Genomic DNA, 20,912 nt, shown 5'->3' with positions numbered 1-20,912 from the left:
ACAGGGGTGCGGAGGGCAAAGCAGAGAGATTCCCGCACAGAGAACTGGTGCCGGCCAGCACTCACCAGCCCGAGAGGCTTGTCTGCTCAGCCGCCGGGGCGGGTGGGGCTGGGAGCTGAGGCTCGGGCTTCGGAGGTCGGATCGCAGGGAGAGGACTGGGGTTGGCGGCGTGAACACAGCCTGAAGGGGGCTAGTGCGCCACGGCTAGCCGGGAGGGAGCCCGAGAAAAAGTCTGGAGCTGCCAAAGAGGCAAGAGACTTTTTCTTGCCTCTTTGTTTCCTGGTGCGCGAGGAGAGGGGATTAAGAGCACTGCCGAAACAAGCTCCAGAGATGGGCGCGAGCCGCGGCTATCAGCGTGGACCCCAGAGACGGGCATGAGACGCTAAGGCTGCTGCTGCCGCCACCAAGAAGCCTGTGTGCGAGCACAGGTCACTCTCCACACCGCCCCTCCCGGGAGCCTGTGCAGCCCGCCACTGCCAGGCTCCCGTGATCCAGAGTCAACTTCCCCGGGAGAACGCACGGCGTGCCTCAGGCTGGTGCAACGTCACGCCGGCCTCTGCCGCCGCAGGCTCGCCCCGCATCCATACCCCTCCCTCCCCCCGGCCTGAGTGAGCCAGAGCCCCCGAAGCAGCTGCTCCTTTAACCCCGTCCTGTGTGAGAGAACAGACGCCCTCAGGCAACCTACACGCAGAGGTGGGTCCAAATCCAAAGCTGAACCCAGGAACTGTGCGAACAAAGAAGAGAAAGGAAAATTTCTCCCAGCAGCCTCAGGAACAGCGGATTAAATCTCCACAATCAACTTGATGTACCCTGCATCTATGGAATACCTGAATAGACAACGAATGATCCCAAATTGAAGAGGTGGGCTTTGCGAGCAAAAGATACATTTTTTTCCCCCTTTTTCTCTTTTTGTGAGTGTGTATGTGTATGCTTCTGTGTGTGATTTTGTCTGTATAGCTTTGCTTTTACCATTTGTCCTAGGGTTCTGTCTGTCCGTTTTTTTTTTAACTTTTAAAAATTTATTTCTTAATAATTATTTTTTAATAACTTTATTTTATTTCCTTCCTTCCTTCCCTCCTTTTTTTCTTCCCTCCTTCCTCTTTCTCTCTTTCCTTCCTTCCTTCTTCCTTTCTTCCTTCCTTCCTTTCTTTTTCTTTCTCTCTTTCTCTCTTTCTACTTTCTCCCTTTTATTCTGAGCTGTGTGGATGAAAGGCTCTTGGTGCTCCAGCCAGGCGTCACAGCTGTGCCTCTGAGGTGGGAGAGCCAACTTCAGAACACTGGTCCACAGAGACCTCCCAGCTCCACGTAATATCAAACGGCGAAAATCTCCCAGAGATCTCGATCTCAATGCCAAGACCCAGCTTCACTCAACGACCAGCAAGCTACAGTGCTGGACAACCTATGCCAAACAACTAGCAAGACAGGAACACAGCCCCATCCATTAGCAAAGAGGCTGCCTAAAATCATAATAAGGCCACAGACACCCCAAAACACACCACCAGATGTGGACATGCCCACCAGAGAGAAAAGATCCAGCCTCATCCACCAGAACACAGGCACTAGTCCCCTCCACCAGGAAGCCTACACAACCCATTGGGGGCAGACACCAAAAACAACAGGAACTATGAACCTGCAGCCTGTGAAAAGGAGACCCCAAACACAGTAAGTTAAGCAAAATGAGAAGACAGAGAAAGACGCAGCAGATGAAGGAGCAAGGTAAAAACCCACCAGACCTAACAAATGAAGAGGAAATAGGCAGTCTACCTGAAAAGGAATTCAGAATAATGATAGTAAAGATGATCCAAAATCTTGGAAATAGAATAAATACAAGAAACGTTTAACAAGGACCTAGAAGAACTAAAGAGCAAACAAACAATGATGAACAACACAATAAATGGAATTAAAAATTCTCTAGAAGGGATCAATAGCAGAATAACTGATGCAGAAGAACAGATAAGTGAGCTGGAAGATAAAATAGTGGAAATAACTACTGCAGAGCAGAATAAAGAAAAAAGAATGAAAAGAATTGAGGACAGCCTCAGAGACCTCTGGGACAACATTAAATGCACCAACATTCGGATTATAGGGGTCCCAGAAGAAGAAGAGAAAAAGAAAGGGTCTGAGAAAATATTTGAAGAGATTATAGTTGAAAACTTCCCTAATATGGGAAAGGAAATAGTTAATCAAGCCCAGGAAGCACAGAGAATCCCATACAGGATAAACCCAAGGAGAAACACGCCAAGACACATATTAATCAAACTATCAAAAATTAAATACAAAGAAAAAATATTAAAAGCAGCAAGGGAAAAACAACAAATAACACACAAGGGAATCCCCATAAGTTTAACAGCTGATGTTTCAACAGAAACTCTGCAAACCAGAAGAGAGTGGCAGGACATATTTAAAGTGATGAAGGAGAAGAACCTACAACCAAGATTACTCTACCCAGCAAGGATCTCATTCAGATTTGAAGGAGAAATTAAAACCTTTACAGACAAGCAATAGCTAAGAGAATTCACCACCAAACCAGATTTACAACAAATGCTAAAGGAAATTCTCTAGGCAGGAAACACAACAGAAGGAAAAGACCTACAATAACAAACCCAAAACAATTAAGAAACTGGGACTAGGAACATACATATTGATAACTACCTTAAATGTAAATGGAGTAAATGCTCCAACCAAAAGACACAGACTGGCTGAATGGATACAAAAACAATACCTGTATATATGCTGTCTACAAGAGACCCACTTCAGACCTAGGGACACATACAGACTGAAAGTGAGGGGATGGAAAAAGATATTCCATGCAAATGGAAATCAAAAGAAAGCTGGAGTAGTAATTCTCATATCAGACAAAATAGACTTTAAAATAAAGACTATTACAAGAGACAAAGAAGGACACTACATAATGATCAAGGGATCAATCCAAGAAGAAGATATAACAATTGTAAATATTTATGCACCCAACATAGAGGCACCTCAATACATAAGGCAAATACTAACAGTCATAAAAGGGGAAATCGACAGTAACACAATCATAGTAGGGGACTTTAACACCCCACTTTCACCAATGGACAGATCATCCAAAATGAAAATAAATAAGGAAACACAAGCTTTAAATGATACATTAAATAAGATGGACTTAATTGATATTTATAGGACATTCCATCCAAAAACAACAGAATACACATTCTTCTCAAGTGCTCATGGAACATTCTCCAGGATAGATCATATCTTGGGTCACAAATCAAGCCTTGGTAAATTTAAGAAAATTGAAATCGTATCAAGTATCTATTCCAACCACAACACAACACTATGAGACTAGGTATCGATTACAGGAAAAAATCTGTAAAAAATACAAGCACATGGAGGCTAAACAATACACTACTTAATAACCAAGAGATCAGTGAAGAAATCAAAGAGGAAATCAAAAAATACCTAGAAACAAATGACAATGAAAACATGATGACCCAAAACCTATGGACACAGTGAAAGCAGTTCTAAGAGGGAAGTTTATAGCCATACAATCCTACCTTAGAAACAAGAAACATCTCAAATAGACAACCTAACCTTACACCTAAAGCAATTAGAGAAGGAAGAACAAAAAACCCCCAAAGTTAGCAGAAGGAAAGAAATCATAAAGATCAGATCAGAAATCAATGAAAAAGAAATGAAGGAAATGATACCAAAGATCAATAAAACTATAAGCTGGTTCTTTGAGATGATAAACAAAATTGATACACCATTAGCCAGACTCATCAAGAAGGGAGAAGACTAATCAATAGAATTAGAAATGAAAAAGGAGAAGTAACCACTGACACTGCAGAAATACAAAGGATCATGAGAGATTACTACAAGCAACTATATGCCAATAAAATGGACAACCTGGAAGAAATGGGCAAATTCTTAGAAAAGCACAACCTTCTGAGACTGAACCAGGAAGAAATAGAAAATATGAACAGACCAATCACAAGCACTGAAATTGAAACTGTGATTAAAAATCTTGCAACAAATAAAAGCCCAGGACCAGATGGCTTCACAGGTGAATTCTATCAAACATTTAGAGACAAGCTAACAACTATCCTTCCCAAACTCTTCCAAAATATAGCAGAGGGAGGAACACTCCCAAACTCATTCTACGAGGCCACCATCACTCTGATACCAAAACCAGACAAAGATGCCTCAAAAAAGAAAACTACAGGCCAATATCACTGATGAACATGGATACCAAAATCCTCAGCAAAATACTAGCAAACAGAATCCAACAGCACAGTAAAAGGATCAAACACCATGATCAAGTGGGGTTTATCCCAGGAATGCAAGGATTCTTCAATATATGCAAAACAATCAATGTGATACAGCATACTAACAAATTGAAGAATAAAAACCATATGATCATCGATTCAGAGAAAGCTTTCGACAAAATTCAACACCCATTTATGATAAAAACTCTGCAGAAAGTAGGCATAGAGGGAACTTTCCTCAACATAATAAAGGCCATATATGACAAACCCACAGCCAACATCATCCTCAATGGTGAAAAACTGAAACCATTTCCACTAAGATCAGGAACAAGACAAGGTTGCCCACTCTCACCACTATTATTCAACATTGTTTTGGAAGTTTTAGCCACAGCAATCAGAGAAGAAAAAGAAATAAAAGGAATCCAAATCGGAAAAGAAGAAGTAAAGCTGTCACTGTTTGCAGATGACATGATACTATACATAGAGAATCCTAAAGATGCCACCAGAAAACTACTAGAGCTAATCAATGAATTTGGTAGAGTAGCGGGATATAAAATTAATGCACAGAAATCTCTAGCATTCCTATACACTAATGATGAAAAATCTGAAAGTGAAATTAAGAAAACACTCCCATTTACCATTGCAACAAAAAATAAAATATCTAGGAATAAACCTGCCTAAGGAGACAAAAGACCTGTATGCAGAAAATTATAAGACACTGATGAAAGGAATTAAAGATGATACAAATAGGTGGAGAGATATACCATGTTCTTGGATTGGAAGAATCAACATTGTGAAAATGACTCTACTACACAAAGCAATCTACAGATTCAGTGCAATCCCTATCAAACTACCACTGGCATTTTTCACAGAACTAGAACAAAAAATTTCACAATTTGTATGGAAACGCAAAAGACCCCAAATAGCCAAAGCAATCTTGAGGAAAAAAACGGAGCTGGAGGAATCAGGCACCCCAACTTCAGACTATACTACAAAGATACAGTAATGAAGACAGTATGGTACTGGCACAAAACAGAAATATAGATCAATGGAACAGGATAGAAAGCCCAGAGATAAACCCACGCACATATGGTCACCTTATCTTTGATAAAGGAGGCAAGAATATACAGTTGAGAAAAGACAGCCTCTTCAATAAGTGGTGCTGGGAAAACTGGACAGGTACATGTAAAAGTATGAAATTAGAACACTCCCTAACACCATACACAAAAATAAACTCAAAATGGATTAAAGACCTAAATGTAAGGCCAGACACTATCAAACTCTTAGAGGAAAACATAGGCAGAACACTCTATGACATAAATCACAGCAAGATCTTTTTTGACCCACTTCCTAGAGAAATGGAAATAAAAACAAAAATAAACAAATGGGACCTAATGAAACTTAAAAGCTTTTGCACAGCAAAGGAAACCATAAACAAGACCAAAAGACAACCCTCAGAATGGGAAAAAATATTTGCAAATGAAGCAACTGACAAAGGATTAATCTCCAAAATTTACAAGCAGCTCATGCAGCTCAATATCAAAAAAACAAACAACCCAATCCAAAAATGGGCAGAAGACCTAAATAGACATTTCTCCAAAGAAGATGTACAGATTGTCAGCAAACACATGAAAGAATGCTCAACATCACTAATCATTAGAGAAAGGCAAATCAAAACTACAATGAGATATCATCTCACACCGGTCAGAATGGCCATCATCAAAAAATCTGCAAACAATAAATGCTGGAGAGGGTGTGGAGAAAAGGGAACCCTCTTGCACTGTTGGTGGGAATGTAAATTGATACAGCCACTATGGAGAACAGTATGGAGGTTCCTCAAAAAACTAAAAATAGAACTACCATATGACACAGCAATCCCACTACTGGATGTATACCTTGAGAAAACCATAATTCAAAAAGAGTCATGTACCAAAATGTTCATTGAAGCTCTATTTACAATAATCAGGACATGCAAGCAACCTAAGTGTCCATCAATAGATGAATGGATGAAGAAGGATGTGGCACATATATACAATGGAATATTACTGAGCCATAAAAAGAAACGAAATTGAGTTATTTGTAGTGAGGTGGATGGACCTAGAGTGTGTCACACAGAGTGAAGTAAGTCAGAAAGAGAAAAACAAATACCGTATGCTAACACATATATATGGAATCTAAGGGGAAAAAAAAAAGGTCATGAAGAACCTAGGGGCAAGATGGGAATAAAGACACAGACTTACTAGAGAATGGACTTGAGGATAGGGGGAGGGCAAGCTGGGACAAAGTGAGAGAGTGACATGGACATATATACACTACCAAACGTAAAATAGGTAGCTAGTGGGAAGCAGCCACATAGCACAGGGAGATCAGCTCGGTGCTTTGTGACCACCTAGAGGGATGGGATAGGGAGGGTGGGAGGGAGACGCAAGAGGGAAGAGATATGGGAGCATATGTATAACTGATTCACTTTTTTATAAAGCAGAAACTAACACACCATTGTAAAGCAATTATACTCCAATAAAGATGTTTAAAAATAAATAAATAAATGAATGAATAAATAAATAAATAAAGGAGGGCAATATACACATCATCATGGGAATCAAATGAAAGAAAAGAAGCAGGAACTCTTATAAATCATGAGACTTGCTCTGATTAAAAGAAATTGCCACAATCCTAGTTCTCTGACCTGGAAAGGGAGTGTATGTATGTGTGTGAGGTACAGAGATGTGAAAGCAATTTTAAAGTGTTTCATGAGTGTATAATTCCATAAGAATTCTGTCTTTGATACCTTCAAGCAATGTAATCGATTTGTGCAAAGCACAACTGGGACACATGAATGTTTGGACGGATTCAAGTCTGCCTCCCAATATTTCCTTCCTCTTAACATTTAAGCTGCCAGAGGGAGGGGGAGGCCTCTGTAGCCCCTTTCCTGTGAAGAGTGTGTTACGTTGTATGTGACCCAGGGGCTGGAGAGATTTCAGCAACACCACCTTTAATAAACCCCCCAAACACATAACTTCCTTGGGACCCCTCTCTCATGCCTTGCTCTGAACTAGCTCAGATGCAGGGGTCAGAGCCTCCATTGTCAGGCTTTAGGACTGTCAGTCACTGCCATGCTAGTCTCAAGAAAGCTTTCCACTGGGAGGCAATGGCCGCAGAGGGAAGGCTGTAACACAAGCCTCGTCCCAAACTGCCCTTATCCAGTTTGGCCTCTGAAAGCCAAGGACCGTCCTCCACGCGCACTCACAGTCTCTCAGCCCACAGGGGCTGGAAAAAAGAATATCTCCTGCTCTTTTTAAACAGCGACCCACCCCTACCCCCCTCCCCCAAAATAAGGAAAAAAAGAAAACCTTACATGCTCCTTAATTTATTAAAAATAGAAAAGGTTAGACACTGTGACTCTAATTTTTATTAGAGCTATTTCTTTAATGAAGTCAGCTACTTTCTATGGCACAGTTTTACGATTATAAGAAGGAGGAGGTGGGACCGCCCTGGCGGCGCAGTGGTTAAGAATCCGCCTGCCAACGCAGGGGACACGGGTTCGAGCCCTGGTCCGGGAAGATCCCACATGCCGCGGAGCAACTAAGCCCACGAGCCACAACTACTGAAGCCCGCGTGCCGCAACCACTGAAGCCCGGGTGCCGCAACTACTGAAGCCCGCGCACTTAGAGCCAGCCCGTGCTCTGCAACAAGATAAGCCACCGCACTGAGAAGCCTGCGTGCCTCAACTAGAGAAAGCCGGCAAGTGGCAACGAAGACCCAATGCAAACAAAATAAAAAATAGATAAATTTATTTTTAAAAAAGGAGGAGGGTCCTCCTGGTGTTACTAATAAATGATCAGTGGGGCACCTTCCCGACCTGCCTGCAGACCAGCCTCCTTCACCAAGTGCCAGGCCAGAGTTCTGCTCTCCCGAGCGAGGCTTCTCCCCCTGACCCGCCCCCGTCCTGTCAGCAGCCCTCGTGCAGTACCCACGGGGCACTGCGCCCTCACAGTCTGCGTTAGTTCCACCGGCTCCTCTGCCTCCGGCACCCTGACCTGCTTTCCTTCCATGGAGCCCGGGCCCAGGTCATCTCGTATAGCTGGGACAGCCTCCCTCCTCTGTACCTAAGTTCACCCTACCCTCCTTCTAAGCCACAGCTCAAAGTTCATCTCGTCCAGAGGAGAAGCTTCCTCTCACACACGCCAGCCATTCCCAAAGCCTCGGGCTAACCTAAATCCCCGATCCTCCTCAAGGCACCTTTGTCATCACTTAGGAGGTGAACTGGACTGACTGCTCCTGGCCACTGTAACACCTGGAGGGTAAGGATTCTGAGTCATCGTGATCCCCTCGCCCTGAGAATGGACTGTACCCCCAGCGTGCTCAAAAAATACTCCCCGAGCGACTGACTCAAAGACAACAGAGAAGTTCCATTGCTCTGAGAATAAACGTCATTTATAAAGAGAACAGAAACACCGAGAAGACCTTGAAGACTCTCTAGCCAATCCACTTTCATGAGTCCTGCCTCACAGGTAGGAAAGTGGTAGAACTCTGGGTCCAATTTCCCAGTTCCTGCTCCTGTGATGCCCCCATGACATCCAGCTGCCTGCCACTGCATCGCCAGGCTAAACACAGCCTGCTTTTGCTGCTTCGTTGTTGCATTTTCTTTTCTTTTTTTTAAACAATAAATGTTTATCCTGAGCATATGAGCATGCCAAGGCAACCAGCAACTCCTCCGCTGGACGCCATCATCAGCACCAGAGAGAGTGAAGGGACCGGGAATTAGAACAGGAAACATACTCACCATCTCTACTGCTTTCAGGCCACTTCTCAAGGTGCTTATTTCTTTGTCCAGTTCAGTCATGCTGTTGTAAATGGCAACATTTTAGTAACCAACGTGGGACTTACACTTATTGTATTAAATATATGATGAGTTTAAATATTTCATGCTTGGAAGTCCACACTACTTCATTTTAAATGTTTAAAATTCCCTTCAGTGTTCAGATCTCACAGAAAGACAGCAACATTTTAAACTTATGAAGTTTAGGTATGGAATTATGTTTTTTTTGTTTTCCACAGCCAGCAGGTATAATATTTATAGGTTAAAAAGGGCAGAATAGAAATATGTCATGTTTCAATCTCACAAAAATCTCACTTAAGCAAATTACGGTATGTGGAAATGAATTTCTTGCCACGTGTGGCTCCCTTTGGACAAGGAAAAGAAACAGCTGATCCACAATCGTGTGTGTTGTGCTCTTCATTATTATTATACTGCTTTTCATGAATGCTCTGGTAGTGTGAATATTACAAGGTGATGGCCTACATTTCAATCAACAATGATTGTTCTTAAAGTTTTACTAATTAGTTTTCATTTTCATTGACTTTTTTTTTTTTAAACAGAGAAAGTTTCCTGGGCTTCTCCCATAATGCTTTTTGTCTGACAGCTTTTAAACATTAGAGATTACAACTTAATTCTCGCAGAGAATTCACATGTAAACAAATTCACTGACACTTCATTTACGTCAACATTTTAATTTCATGTCTTACATGGTACATTTCTACCAAACTCTACAGAGGGAAAAAATTAGCCTGCTCGTCAGGCTTTTTAAAATCACTGCAAAAAGATGCAGTTTAAATATGTTTTTAAAAAAGGGGGAGGGGGGTATTTCCCTGGTGGCACAGTGGTTAAGAATCCGCCTGCCAATGCAGGGGACACGGGTTCGAGCCCTGGTTGGGGAAGATCCCACGTGCCGCGGAGCAACTAAGCCCGTGCGCCACAACTACTGAGCCTGTGCTCTAGAGCCCGCGAGCCACAACTACTGAGCCCACGCACCTGGAACCCGTGCTCCACCACCGCAATGAGAAGCCCGCGCACCGCAACGAAGGGTAGTCCCCTATCGCCACAACTAGAGAAAGCCTGCGCGGGACAACCAAGACCCAACGCAGCCAAAAATAAATAAATAAATAAATTAAAAAAAAAGGCCAGGTGGGGGCAAAAGGAAGCAGGAAGAACAGCAAGGAAAAGTGCCTGCCCCTCATGAGGTCTCTGAAAAGTGGTGTGAAGTTTGTGGGGAAAGTTTAGTGACTTTCCACTTTATTTTTAGTTCCTTCATTTGCATAAAGACTGCTTTCTATTAAAAGGTTGCTTGGTTTCTGGGAGTGTGTACACATGGGAAAATTACTAGCAACACCCTGACCTGCAGGACTTCCATTTGCTTAACGACGTATCCTCATATCCTCATTTAACTAAGGGTGCTCCCACCTGTATTTTAAGAGAACCACCCTTTCCAACTACTAGTGAAACCACACTGCTTCCCTAGACTCGTCGTAACTCAGAAAATTAGGTTTTGTAGAAGTTAGAAACTGCATCCAGGAATATTCTGAAACAGCTAGAACAAGTATACGGTGACCCTTGAACAACACAGGTGTGAACTGTGTGGGTCCACTTATACGCAGATTTTTTCTCAATAATTATGTACTACATGATCTGTGGTTGACTGAATCCTCAGATATGGGACCACGGGTATTGAGGAACCCCGCACAGGAAGGGTCAGCTAGGAAGTTATATGTTGGATTTTCAGCTGTGCAGCGGGGATTCGGGGGGTGTCGGCACCCTTAACTCCCCCGTTCAACAGTCAACCGTATATTCAAACTCATGTAACACATCTGAGTGACTTGGATACGATTCAAACTTTACTTCATACACTGTTCAGGGGAAAGCAAACAGAAGGACCCTCTTCATGCAACGCTAACTATCTCAACGGCTAAACCACAGTCCAACGGATTAAAAAAACTGAAACAATTCACTCTAAGTACTTACTTTACTTTTGCTGCTTGAGGAATGTCCAGCAGCTCCTCATTTAGATTGAGAACCTTGGGGTATTTATTTTCCACAATAGTTATGAGATAGTGCAAAAGTGTAATGTTCCTATAATTACAGAAGGAGAGAGTATTAAACATGGTTAATATCTGCATATGATTTGTATATTCAAGTGATTCCTTCCACAAGAATGCTATATCCCTGCATTACTTTCAAAATGTGTAGGTTCCTGAAAGGCAGGCATTCTTAAGAGAAAGGGAGAAGAGGAGAGCCTTCATGGGATTTACAAAAATATATGTCAAAAGAAGCACACATCTTCTGAAAGGGAAGGGCAGGGGATAAGAATTACGTTTTTGGCCCATAATGGGGATCCTTCAAAATTTGTGTAATGCGATGGGTGATGGAAATGAGTCTGAACCATTGACAAAGGGGACATCCCTTCACAGTGCATCCACCCAAAGACGAGGCCTTCCCTGCAAGTTCCTAACAAGCAGGGTGGGGTGGGGAGTGAGGGATGTTTAATCCACTACAGAGGACAGCTAATTTTCAAGTCTGAAAGTATAGAGCAGCAACTCACTGATGAAAATTACTGACGATTCTCATTTAAGGGTTTCTTTCGACTGGGTGATAACATTTTTCCCTTCTGACTCATTTGTTTTGCTGTGGCAGCAAAGGATGGCTGGAAAGTTAGAATGCCCCCTATTTCAGGGCAGGGCCTGGAAATGGGCCAGGACTGTGCCATCATGGATATGATACCCTCGCAGCCTAATTTTAGCAACACTTCAGCTCCTAACTGCACAACCAGCTCCCTCTTTGGTGGTGACAGGGCTGAACCCTGACTGACCTGGGTTGAAAACGCGGGCATCTGATAACACTATCTATGAGGCCACGCTGTGGTAGTCTGGTCCCCTGGTACCCTGGTCCCCGACTCTGATGCACATTACAATCACCTGGACCCCAGATGCCTGGGCCAACCTGAGATTCAGTCATTGGAATGAGGTGGGACCAGGTGTGGGTATTTTTTAAAACTCCCCACTGAGACTAACAGCCAAGATCAAGAACCACTTACGCTACTGAAAGTTAGCATAATCAGGAGGACACAAATGCATTTCTTTAAAAACATTTCCATAATTTTTAGGCAGTTTGCTAATTCACAAGGCTAAGTACCCACCCTCCCAACAAAAGTAAAGCAGAGCTGCCAAACAATTTTTTTCCCCATAGCAATGCAAACCATTTCTGGTTACCCTTGCAGCTTCCTAGAAGTCAATGCAATCCTATTCCTCTGAGCCAACTGGCCCACACGGAAAAAAATTTCCCCTTATTTTTCTTGCGCTAATAATTAGAAAACCATTGCTCAGCAAAGTAAAACAGTGGCTAATAGTTCTGGCCACTTATTTTGCAGGTGTTCAGCTGTATTGTTCCACTTCAATTTTGCCTTTCACAGAATCTATGTGTCTGCCATGTGCCGGCTGCATGAGAGGCAAAATCCCAGCGACCATCGCGAGAAAGAGTAATGCCATTTTCCTTCATTATTTCAGAGAAATGCTTTGTTAGTCAGAGAAATTTATTTAATTAACCATATATGCCTTTTTTAGTGTAGAAAGACTTAAAACCAGATCACATTTGGATAGCAAACCACATTTGTTTGCTATCCAAATAACACCTCATATGAGTGAATATAAATTCCTGAATGATAAAAACAACTAAACAGCTTCACATTTGACTACTCTCTGGTCATTACCAGAAACAAGCCTTTAATGCAGAGTGAAGAGGGAAAAGAAGAAGATCAGAAATGTTTTTAATTTATTGTTTTGAAAAGGCTTATTGTGTATTGGAAAAATTTTATATCATTAACTAGCAGATAATCATGTAGTAAGTGCCAGATTATCAGTAAGTTGGAAGGTGGGGGGCAAATGTGTGTGTGTGAGTGTGTGTGAGTGAGTGAGGGGGGGGGAGGGAGAGAGAGAGAGAGAGAGAAAGAGAATAGGACTGACTGGTGGCGAGGATTTCCTTCCTCCCCAACCTGCAAGCCCAGTTGAAGAGAATACCCTTCCTTGAAAGATGGCTGCTCTTTATATGCAAGTAAGATGCTGCAGTTACCTACTGCAGCCTCCAAATAAAATCAGTCTGTTGGTAGAGGAGAGCTGTGGGCAGACCACTAGAACAACTGTCAAATACCTGTAAGGCCAAACACCTTGCTGGTTGTGACCTCAGACAAGCTAAATGAGCCACCTGACCCTGCCTCAGTTTCTTTATCTGACAACAGGCGATACAACACTTGGCCTGGGGACTTCACAGGTTGTTGTGACAATCAAATGTGAACGGGCTCTGAAAGCATCAAGTGCTTACATTAAAAATAAGGTGGTGTTCAGAGAAAACCATAATTCAAAAAGACACATGCACCCCAATGTTCACTGCAGCACTATTTACAATAGCCAGGTCATGGAAGCAACCTAAATGCCCATCGACAGACGAAGGGATAAAGAAGATGTGGTACGTATATACAATGGAATATTACTCAGCCATAAAATGGAATGAAATTGGGTCATTTGTAGAGACGCAGATGGACCTAGAGACTGTCATACAGAGTGAAGTAAGAAAGAGAAAAACAAATATCATATATTAACACATATATGTGGAATCTAGAAAAATGGTACAGGTGAACCGGTTTGCAGGGCAGAAAGTGAGACACAGATGTAGAGAACAAACGTATGGACACCAAGGGGGGAAAGTGGGGGGTGGGGGGGGGGTGTGATGAATTGGGCGATTGGAATTGACATATATACACTGATGTGTATAAAATAGATAACTAATAAGAACCTGCTGTATAAAAAATAATAAAATTCAAAAAAAAATAAGGTGGTGTTGATAGAACGTATCAGCTGTGCTTTGTTAATCTATTTCTACACAATGCAAAAATAAGGTTTAGCCCCACAACTGAACACACTGCTTGTTTCTTATACGATGGATTCAGGGTTGCCATAATGCTATGCTTCACTAACCCTATAGAAAATATAGAGTAAAAAGTCTCACTGGTTGGGAATAATTAGGGCGAATAGCCTATACTTCTAAAAATAATTCGGGTTACAGAGAAGTTTACCTTAGAAACAAATTCCTTCCAAGTCAGGGGGAAACACAGCTCTCAGGGAAGCTAGAGTTAATACGCCTAATGCCCTTACCTGGAAATGACACTAGCACATTTTCACCGTCTGGTGTCTCTAACAGGAATCTGTTCACCTAAAACACACTTTCTAGGAAGCATTTTAATGAGTCTTGGGATGAGCAGCTGAATGCCAACAGCCAAAATGCATTTATACACTGTCATTTTTTCATATAGCTGCTAGCTTCCAGGTACCAAGGAAACCATAACCTAAAAAGCCAACACACTTCACATTCTATCATCAGCTGTCAGTTTTTTATCTCTGTGGAGGAGTAGCAATTAGGTGAGGTCGTGAGGAGGCTACTAGGATGTTGGTAAGGTTCTGTTTCTTGAACTGGGCACTAGTTATACAGATGTGTTCAATTTGTGAAAAGTCATCAAGCTGTACCTTTACGGTGAGTGAACTTGTCTTTCGTGTATTACACTGTAATAAGTTTACCCGAGAAAACCCCAAACACAAAAAACTTGGACTAGATGATATCTTTGTGGAATGAAAATGAAGGATAACTGGCCCAGTGGGAACTTGGGGATACGTGTGGTCATGAGACAGGAAGGGGGGAGTCAATGGAGAAGGAAAGAGCCGGAGAAGGAGAAGTGCAGACCAGACACTTCGGGATGAGGAGGCCCAGGAGGATCAGAGGGTACAAAGTTGAGCCCCGACCTAAGCGCCCAGATCTTCCATACTTACTTATCAATACTGGATTTTGTGTCAGCAATCTTATTTAGGCTGGATATCTTGAATCCATATGCATTGCCTCTTTGGCCTTTATTCATGTAATTTCCAAATGCCAAAACCACTTCTAGCAACTGCTTCAGGGCACTGCTCCTAAACACCTCTTCTGAACCAGAACGAATTGCTTCAAAACAAAATACATAAGACTATTACAACAAGACTTTTCAATGATACCCATCCTAAACCCACACACCTGATAACAGATACTGAAGATGTAAGATAGGGCTGTTAGACTACCAGGGAGCACTTTCTGAACACCTTTACCAGAAGCCAAGAGCAAGGGGGCAAGGAGAGCCAGCTCAAGTTGTTCAAGAGACCCAGAGATAGGTGCACAATCCTAGCCTTTCTCAGTCTTTCTCTTGGCTGACTCACCGACCATAAGCAGTTAGGAATATATAGAGCAGCAATTGCATTTTCCACATTCCTTTGCAAACCCTTTCTTGCCTGGTGTGAGTCAGATCACAGGACAATTGATCAATTCCACTGATAGAAAAACTGGGCAAACGTGTGACATGTCACAGCTGGCAGGTGTCATCAGGATCCCAAAGTCAGCCTGCACTCTGTGGCTGTGCTCTTCAGTTGCCCACATTTCAAACACCTAAAAGTTTAGCAGCCTCAAAATCAAACCATATATCAGCCTCAAATCTTCCCTCAGAAAAATCCAGTAAGGCCCCGTTACAAGAAAGCTAACTGTAGGTTTAATGCCAGTAGTGATCAAATAAATTCCGCCCAGTTCTGCAGAGGAGTCCAGGGAGTGTGCTGTGAGTTCCAGAACCCAGGCTAGGCCATCAAGCCAAGGACAGACCTTAAGTAATTATCTGCCAGAATTCCAACAGATTTCAAGCAAAAAAAAAAATCACCAAAGGGATCCAGTTTACTATATGCACTTGCATTGCACTTGTAAATGGGCACTTGAGATGAACATCATTGCCAGTCTGGGCAGCTTGACTTTACCTTCTACTTTGGGTTTCACTTCTGCCACACGCTCTGCAAACTTCTTTTTGAAGTACAGCGACTGCAATCTTTGCTGATAATGATTAATTCTGTAAGAGCAAGCATCAACTAATGAACATGTACTTAATACACCTACGTTCACTCAATGAATATGGAGGTGATGGTACCTTAGAGCACTCCCACCCCAACACGCACACGCACGCAGAGTTCCTCTCCTGGACAGGAGCACAGGGCCTGAGGCCAACTGCACCTGGAGAGCCCGTTTCCCGGTGCCCTACAGGGAGTGTTCGGGCAAGTGCAGCAGGGCCTCAGCTCCAATCAGCTTATGCAATTGCTAAAAGAAAGTGAGATCTAACTGCCGTTGACTAAAGCCCCCTTCACTTCCTCAGAGTCCTAGTAGCTCTTGAGAACAGAAAAGCGATAAAAAGGAAAATGTAAAGACTCCCCGCTTCTGCTGCAAATGAAGGGCAGTTGCCTGCACTCCTGCCGTGGTACTTCACTTGCCACAGAGTCTGCCTTGCAGAACTGTAGGGTAAAACTTGTCTCCAGCATTCTCTCCTCACACCACCCTCTCCCCACTCACATCCCCAAACCTTCCTCTTTCTTCACAGTTAGGTCCCTAGCTGCACCCCTCAGGGCTGGAAAGCTCTGCCTTCCAGGATAGCGACTAGTGACTAAAGATAACAGGGAACTGGCCTGTGATCACCACCAAGACAGGCTGCTTGGTGTTTCTGAGCGGGTGAGGGTGGGCATACCTGCCCAGGCCTTCTGAACTCGCTGCCTAACCTGCTCTCTGGTGGAAACTTCAGTCCAGTAGGACTAGCGATCAGCCCTCATCCAAAACTATACCATATGATCAGACAGATGCAGGCCAGGTTCTGCTCTTATTAGGTGACCTTGGGCAGGAACCTTAACTCCTCCAGTTGCTGGCAGAGAATACCTCCCTGCCTGACAGCCCTCCTGGCAGGGCTGATAGCAGGATTAAGATGCATGCAAAGATCTAGACAGTTACTAAGGGGCAGTTATTGCAGGTGGTCATGTATTTGTCCACACGAAGGGTTGCTGGGCACATGTGTCAAAATTTCAAAACCATCCTTTGTTCTACAGTAGTATACAAAATGGCAAGTTGAGGTGAAACAACAAAAATAAGTCCAGATATGGCAGAAATGTAGAGTGGCATGTTCACCTTGGTCACCATGTAGGTCATTGGCACTCAGGGGAGGAGCTCTGCCCTGGGGTTGACTGAGAGTTTCAGGATCACTGGTCCTTGTCTAATGCAGAATCAATTCGCTAGGCCTGGGATGGCAAAGCAACTCAGCTCACATGCCAAACTCAATTACAGAGCGGCAGCTGCTGCGGGGCTTTCTGGAGAAGGGTTGAGAAAGTTTGACAAGGTTCCGTGGGAAGAGTGCCACGATCGATTAGTGATGTCTGCGTGTGTGTTGATTTGACATCCAGACCCTGGCTATTTCGTTATGTGGGCTCTACGTTGATACCTCTGAGTCTGCCCATTTTTTTCTATTTTACAACAACCTTGAGATGTTGAGGTATAAGGAGGAGTGAGCTAGAATCCCAAGGGATCAAAGTGCTGAGGAGAATGACACTGACTGGAACCCAGAAAAGTTATGACTTGATTAGGTACATGAGCCAAAGAGGCCCAGAAATAGAGATAACTGCGAAGAAACTCTGACCCTGGCTCACCCATGGGCGAGAACTCACATGAGCAAAACAATCAAGTTCCACACAACTCAGACTTGAGGAGATTTGGGGATTTAAAAAGGCTTCAAGTTAAGGCAGGTTAACTGGCCCAGATAATTCAACAGGAATCAAAAGAGTCACTTCCTTAGAAAGGCCAGGGGCATCTTTGCTCTTTAAACATTTTCAAACTCACCTGCTCATCTCGAAAAGGAATCTGTCAGCCTTGGCCATCCGATCCAGTTCATGTTTATGTTCCTCCAACAGATCAATGTCACCTTTTTCAGGAACAAATTTCAAGAGCTAAAAAGTACATGCAAATATTAAAACTGAGGTTTATAATTTAAATTCTTGCCCTCATTTTTCACGCTTTCAGTTAAATTTGTCCCAAGATGAAATTTTAACTTTTAATTTATAAGCTCTCCTCACAGGTGACTGTTCAGATACAATGAAGTGATTAAATCTTTCCATTTAGGTGGCCAAAAGGTACAAACTTCCAGTTACAAGATAAATCGGTAACGGGGATGTAGTGTACAACATCATGGTTATAATTAACACTGCTGCTTGATATATATGAAAGTTATTAAGACAGTAAATCCTAAGAGTTCTCATCAGAAAGGAAAAAAAAGGTTGTTTTGGTTTTTTGCCTTTAAAAAACTTTTATCTGTATGAGATGACGGGTGCTAACTAAACTTATTGTGGAAATCATTTCACATTTGTAAGTCAAACCATTCTGCCACACACCTTAAATTTATAGTGATGTATGTCAATTATATTTCAATAAAATGGGAAAAAAACCTTTCTATTTTTACTTGAAAGTAGTTAAACTGGTGTAAGATTCATTTCTGGTACCTATCTGTTCTATAGTGCCCCTAGGACCCACTTTACATAGTCCATTAGAGAGGCCTTGGAGATTCAACCTTCTCATGAGAAGATGCTACAACTGAGGTCCAGAGAGATTAGGTCACTCACCCAGGATTATAAAGCAAGTGTGTGTGATCTTCAGAAATAGAACCTGGGTCTCGACTTCCAGCTCTCTGTTTTTTTCCTATTACATCATGCTGAAATGAGTACTTTTATGTGTATTTTCTAATCAATTTGCTTATTTCTTTGGCTTATCTAATTCCATCTCATTTTTTGCTCCATGTAGAGTTAGGTGAGAGGAACACAATGGGATGTGAAGTTTTTGATTCCATATTTTATTTTGGAGGAAGAAATGAGCATGGAATGTGGAAGAGATAGCAATAATACTTAAAGTAGAAAAAGCACTTCTGTAAGTGTCTAATTTTCTTTAAAGGCACAAACGTGTATGTGTATGCCCAGGGCTGTGCTTGTGTGCAATTTTCTAGATCAAATATTCTTGGACTTTTTAAAAAAAAATTACACTGAGCCTCTGGACCCTGAGGTCCTCCCTATAAACTTGATGCTGGCATTGGGTGGTCCATTTAGCAGGTTTTCAAATGTTTGTTGGATTTAATTAAGGGACCTCAGAAAAGGTAGTCAGTCTGGGTACCACCAGCAGAGAAAGAGAATTGGAACTACAGGGAAGGAGATGAACGGTTTGAGGTTGGAAATATATTCCACGCAGACTGCTTATCATGCTGGGTTCTGGAAGGGGCAGTGCAGCACTTACACAGGAGGAAGAGCGGCCATCACAGCAGTGGGGGAGGGCAGCAGTGGGCAAGGTCAGGGAGGAGCAAGGGCCTTGTAAAAAATTCAGTCTTTATTTTGAGGGCATGGGATGTAACTTAAAATCTCAAGTAGGGGAATGAGTTTGCACTTTAAAAAGATCACTCTGCCTGCAGAATGGAGAAAGACTTAGAAAGGATCAAAAGTATTGGGGGTTGTGATTAGATTGTTGATGCAGTAATCCAGGTGAGAGACGGTGGTGGCCTGGAACGGGTAGTGGACAGGTTCTAGAGCTATTTATGGGGTTTGAACTGGCCTGACTTGTCAACTGTGGTAGATGAGGGTCAAAAGGATGAGGTCCAGGCTTCCGGCTTAGGCAATGATGTACGCAGAGTGTAACAGGGAACCCAGGAGGAGAAGGTTGGAGGAGGGTGGGTGAGGAGAAGGTGAATTTAGTGTTTGAAATACTGGCAAGAGAACCAAGTCGTGATTTCTAGTAGGCAGGTGGACAAATGGGTCTGAAATCCCAAAGAAATCTGGAAGACAAAGCTTTGGTGTGGGTTACAACATGCATGGATGTGAGTAAGGTAACCAGGGGGCCCATCAAGAGAAAAAAGCAGGGCTGGAGAGAAGCTGACATTGGTGGGATGAGAACAAGAAGAGGAACCTTCCTAGAAGGCAGCGGAGGGGCCTATGTGGAATCACAGGGCCAAGGGAAGAGGTGTTTCACCATGCGGCAAGTGGCCATCGGTGTCACACGCCACCAATACGTCAAGGAAGATAAGGACTGCAGAGTACTCCCCGGCTTTGTCAACAAGAAAGTTCGTATCCTTAGTGAGAACAACTTAAGGGAGGTGAGGAGGACGGACTGCAGTGAGGTGAGGAAGAGTGAACAAGCTTTCAAGAACTGTCTGTGTCAAAAAAGAGAGAGGACAGTAGCACATGGGGATGTGTGGTCTTAAGAGGTGTGTGTGGGAAGGGCTGGGACCTGAACAAGTTACATGTCCAGAGGGCAAGGTGGAAGACCTTGAGGAGAGGGGCAGGGCCCTCTGGGCGATGTCCCTGAGCACAAGGAAAGGATGGGCCAGAGCAGAAGCCCGGGACACCCCTCTCTCCTAATGGGGTAGAAGGCGGAAAGACGGAAGTAGATGCCAGGGAATTCACAGGTCTGGTGGCCTGAGAGCTTCTAGGCATGGATGTTCCCATGTTCAAATGGTAACACTGGACAAGTGTCTTCTTGTTCGTCCTCAGCGCTGGAGGGAAGGTAGTAGGGCAAGGGAAGGAAGGAGGAAGAGAGAGGACAAGGCTTATTTTTCCCCCCGAGTTTGGATTTTTACCTTCTGGACAAGGAAATTCAGTTCTAGTTTCAGGGGTCCCCCCATACCTGCCCTGCTGAGCCTACAGGCCCCCGTTCAGGATAACACAGACACCATCTGTCTCTCGTTACTCACAAGAGCACAGTGAGAGGCACAGGCTAAAGGCTCAGGCCGTCTCAAGTCAGAGTCAAGAACAGACTGTGTTTGGACAGTTTTGAGAGGAATGAAGAGCCAGACAAACACCTGGAGATAAGGAGAAAGGTGTGCAGCCCAAGAAAGAGGAGTGTATGGATCTCATCTGAGATCTGATCTCAGTGGCTAAAAGCAGCAGGAGAGGAGGGGTGGAATGTGGCTCAAATGCAGATCATAACGAGTAGTA

The 20,912-nt window shown here is 43.2% G+C and overlaps 1 protein-coding gene across 3 annotated transcripts in view; it reads right to left on the bottom strand.

The window, feature by feature from the left end:
- DAAM1 (dishevelled associated activator of morphogenesis 1) overlaps window positions 1-20,912 on the bottom strand; it is a 173,385-nt gene that overhangs the window by 8,052 nt on the left and 144,421 nt on the right. For all 3 annotated transcript variants that reach the window (XM_036842628.1, XM_036842627.1, XM_036842629.1), the window contains 5 exons: window positions 17,785-17,891; window positions 15,894-15,982; window positions 14,895-15,063; window positions 11,047-11,154; window positions 9,031-9,091 (listed from right to left, as the gene is read on the bottom strand). In XM_036842628.1, the coding sequence (XP_036698523.1) occupies window positions 9,031-9,091; window positions 11,047-11,154; window positions 14,895-15,063; window positions 15,894-15,982; window positions 17,785-17,891 (534 nt within the window). The remainder of the gene's footprint in view (window positions 1-9,030; window positions 9,092-11,046; window positions 11,155-14,894; window positions 15,064-15,893; window positions 15,983-17,784; window positions 17,892-20,912) is intronic.

This window comes from Balaenoptera musculus, chromosome 2 (genome assembly GCF_009873245.2).
Source record: "Balaenoptera musculus isolate JJ_BM4_2016_0621 chromosome 2, mBalMus1.pri.v3, whole genome shotgun sequence".
In the NCBI taxonomy this organism is placed as follows: domain Eukaryota; kingdom Metazoa; phylum Chordata; class Mammalia; order Artiodactyla; family Balaenopteridae; genus Balaenoptera; species Balaenoptera musculus.
This window is presented reverse-complemented; position numbering and strand designations above follow the sequence as displayed.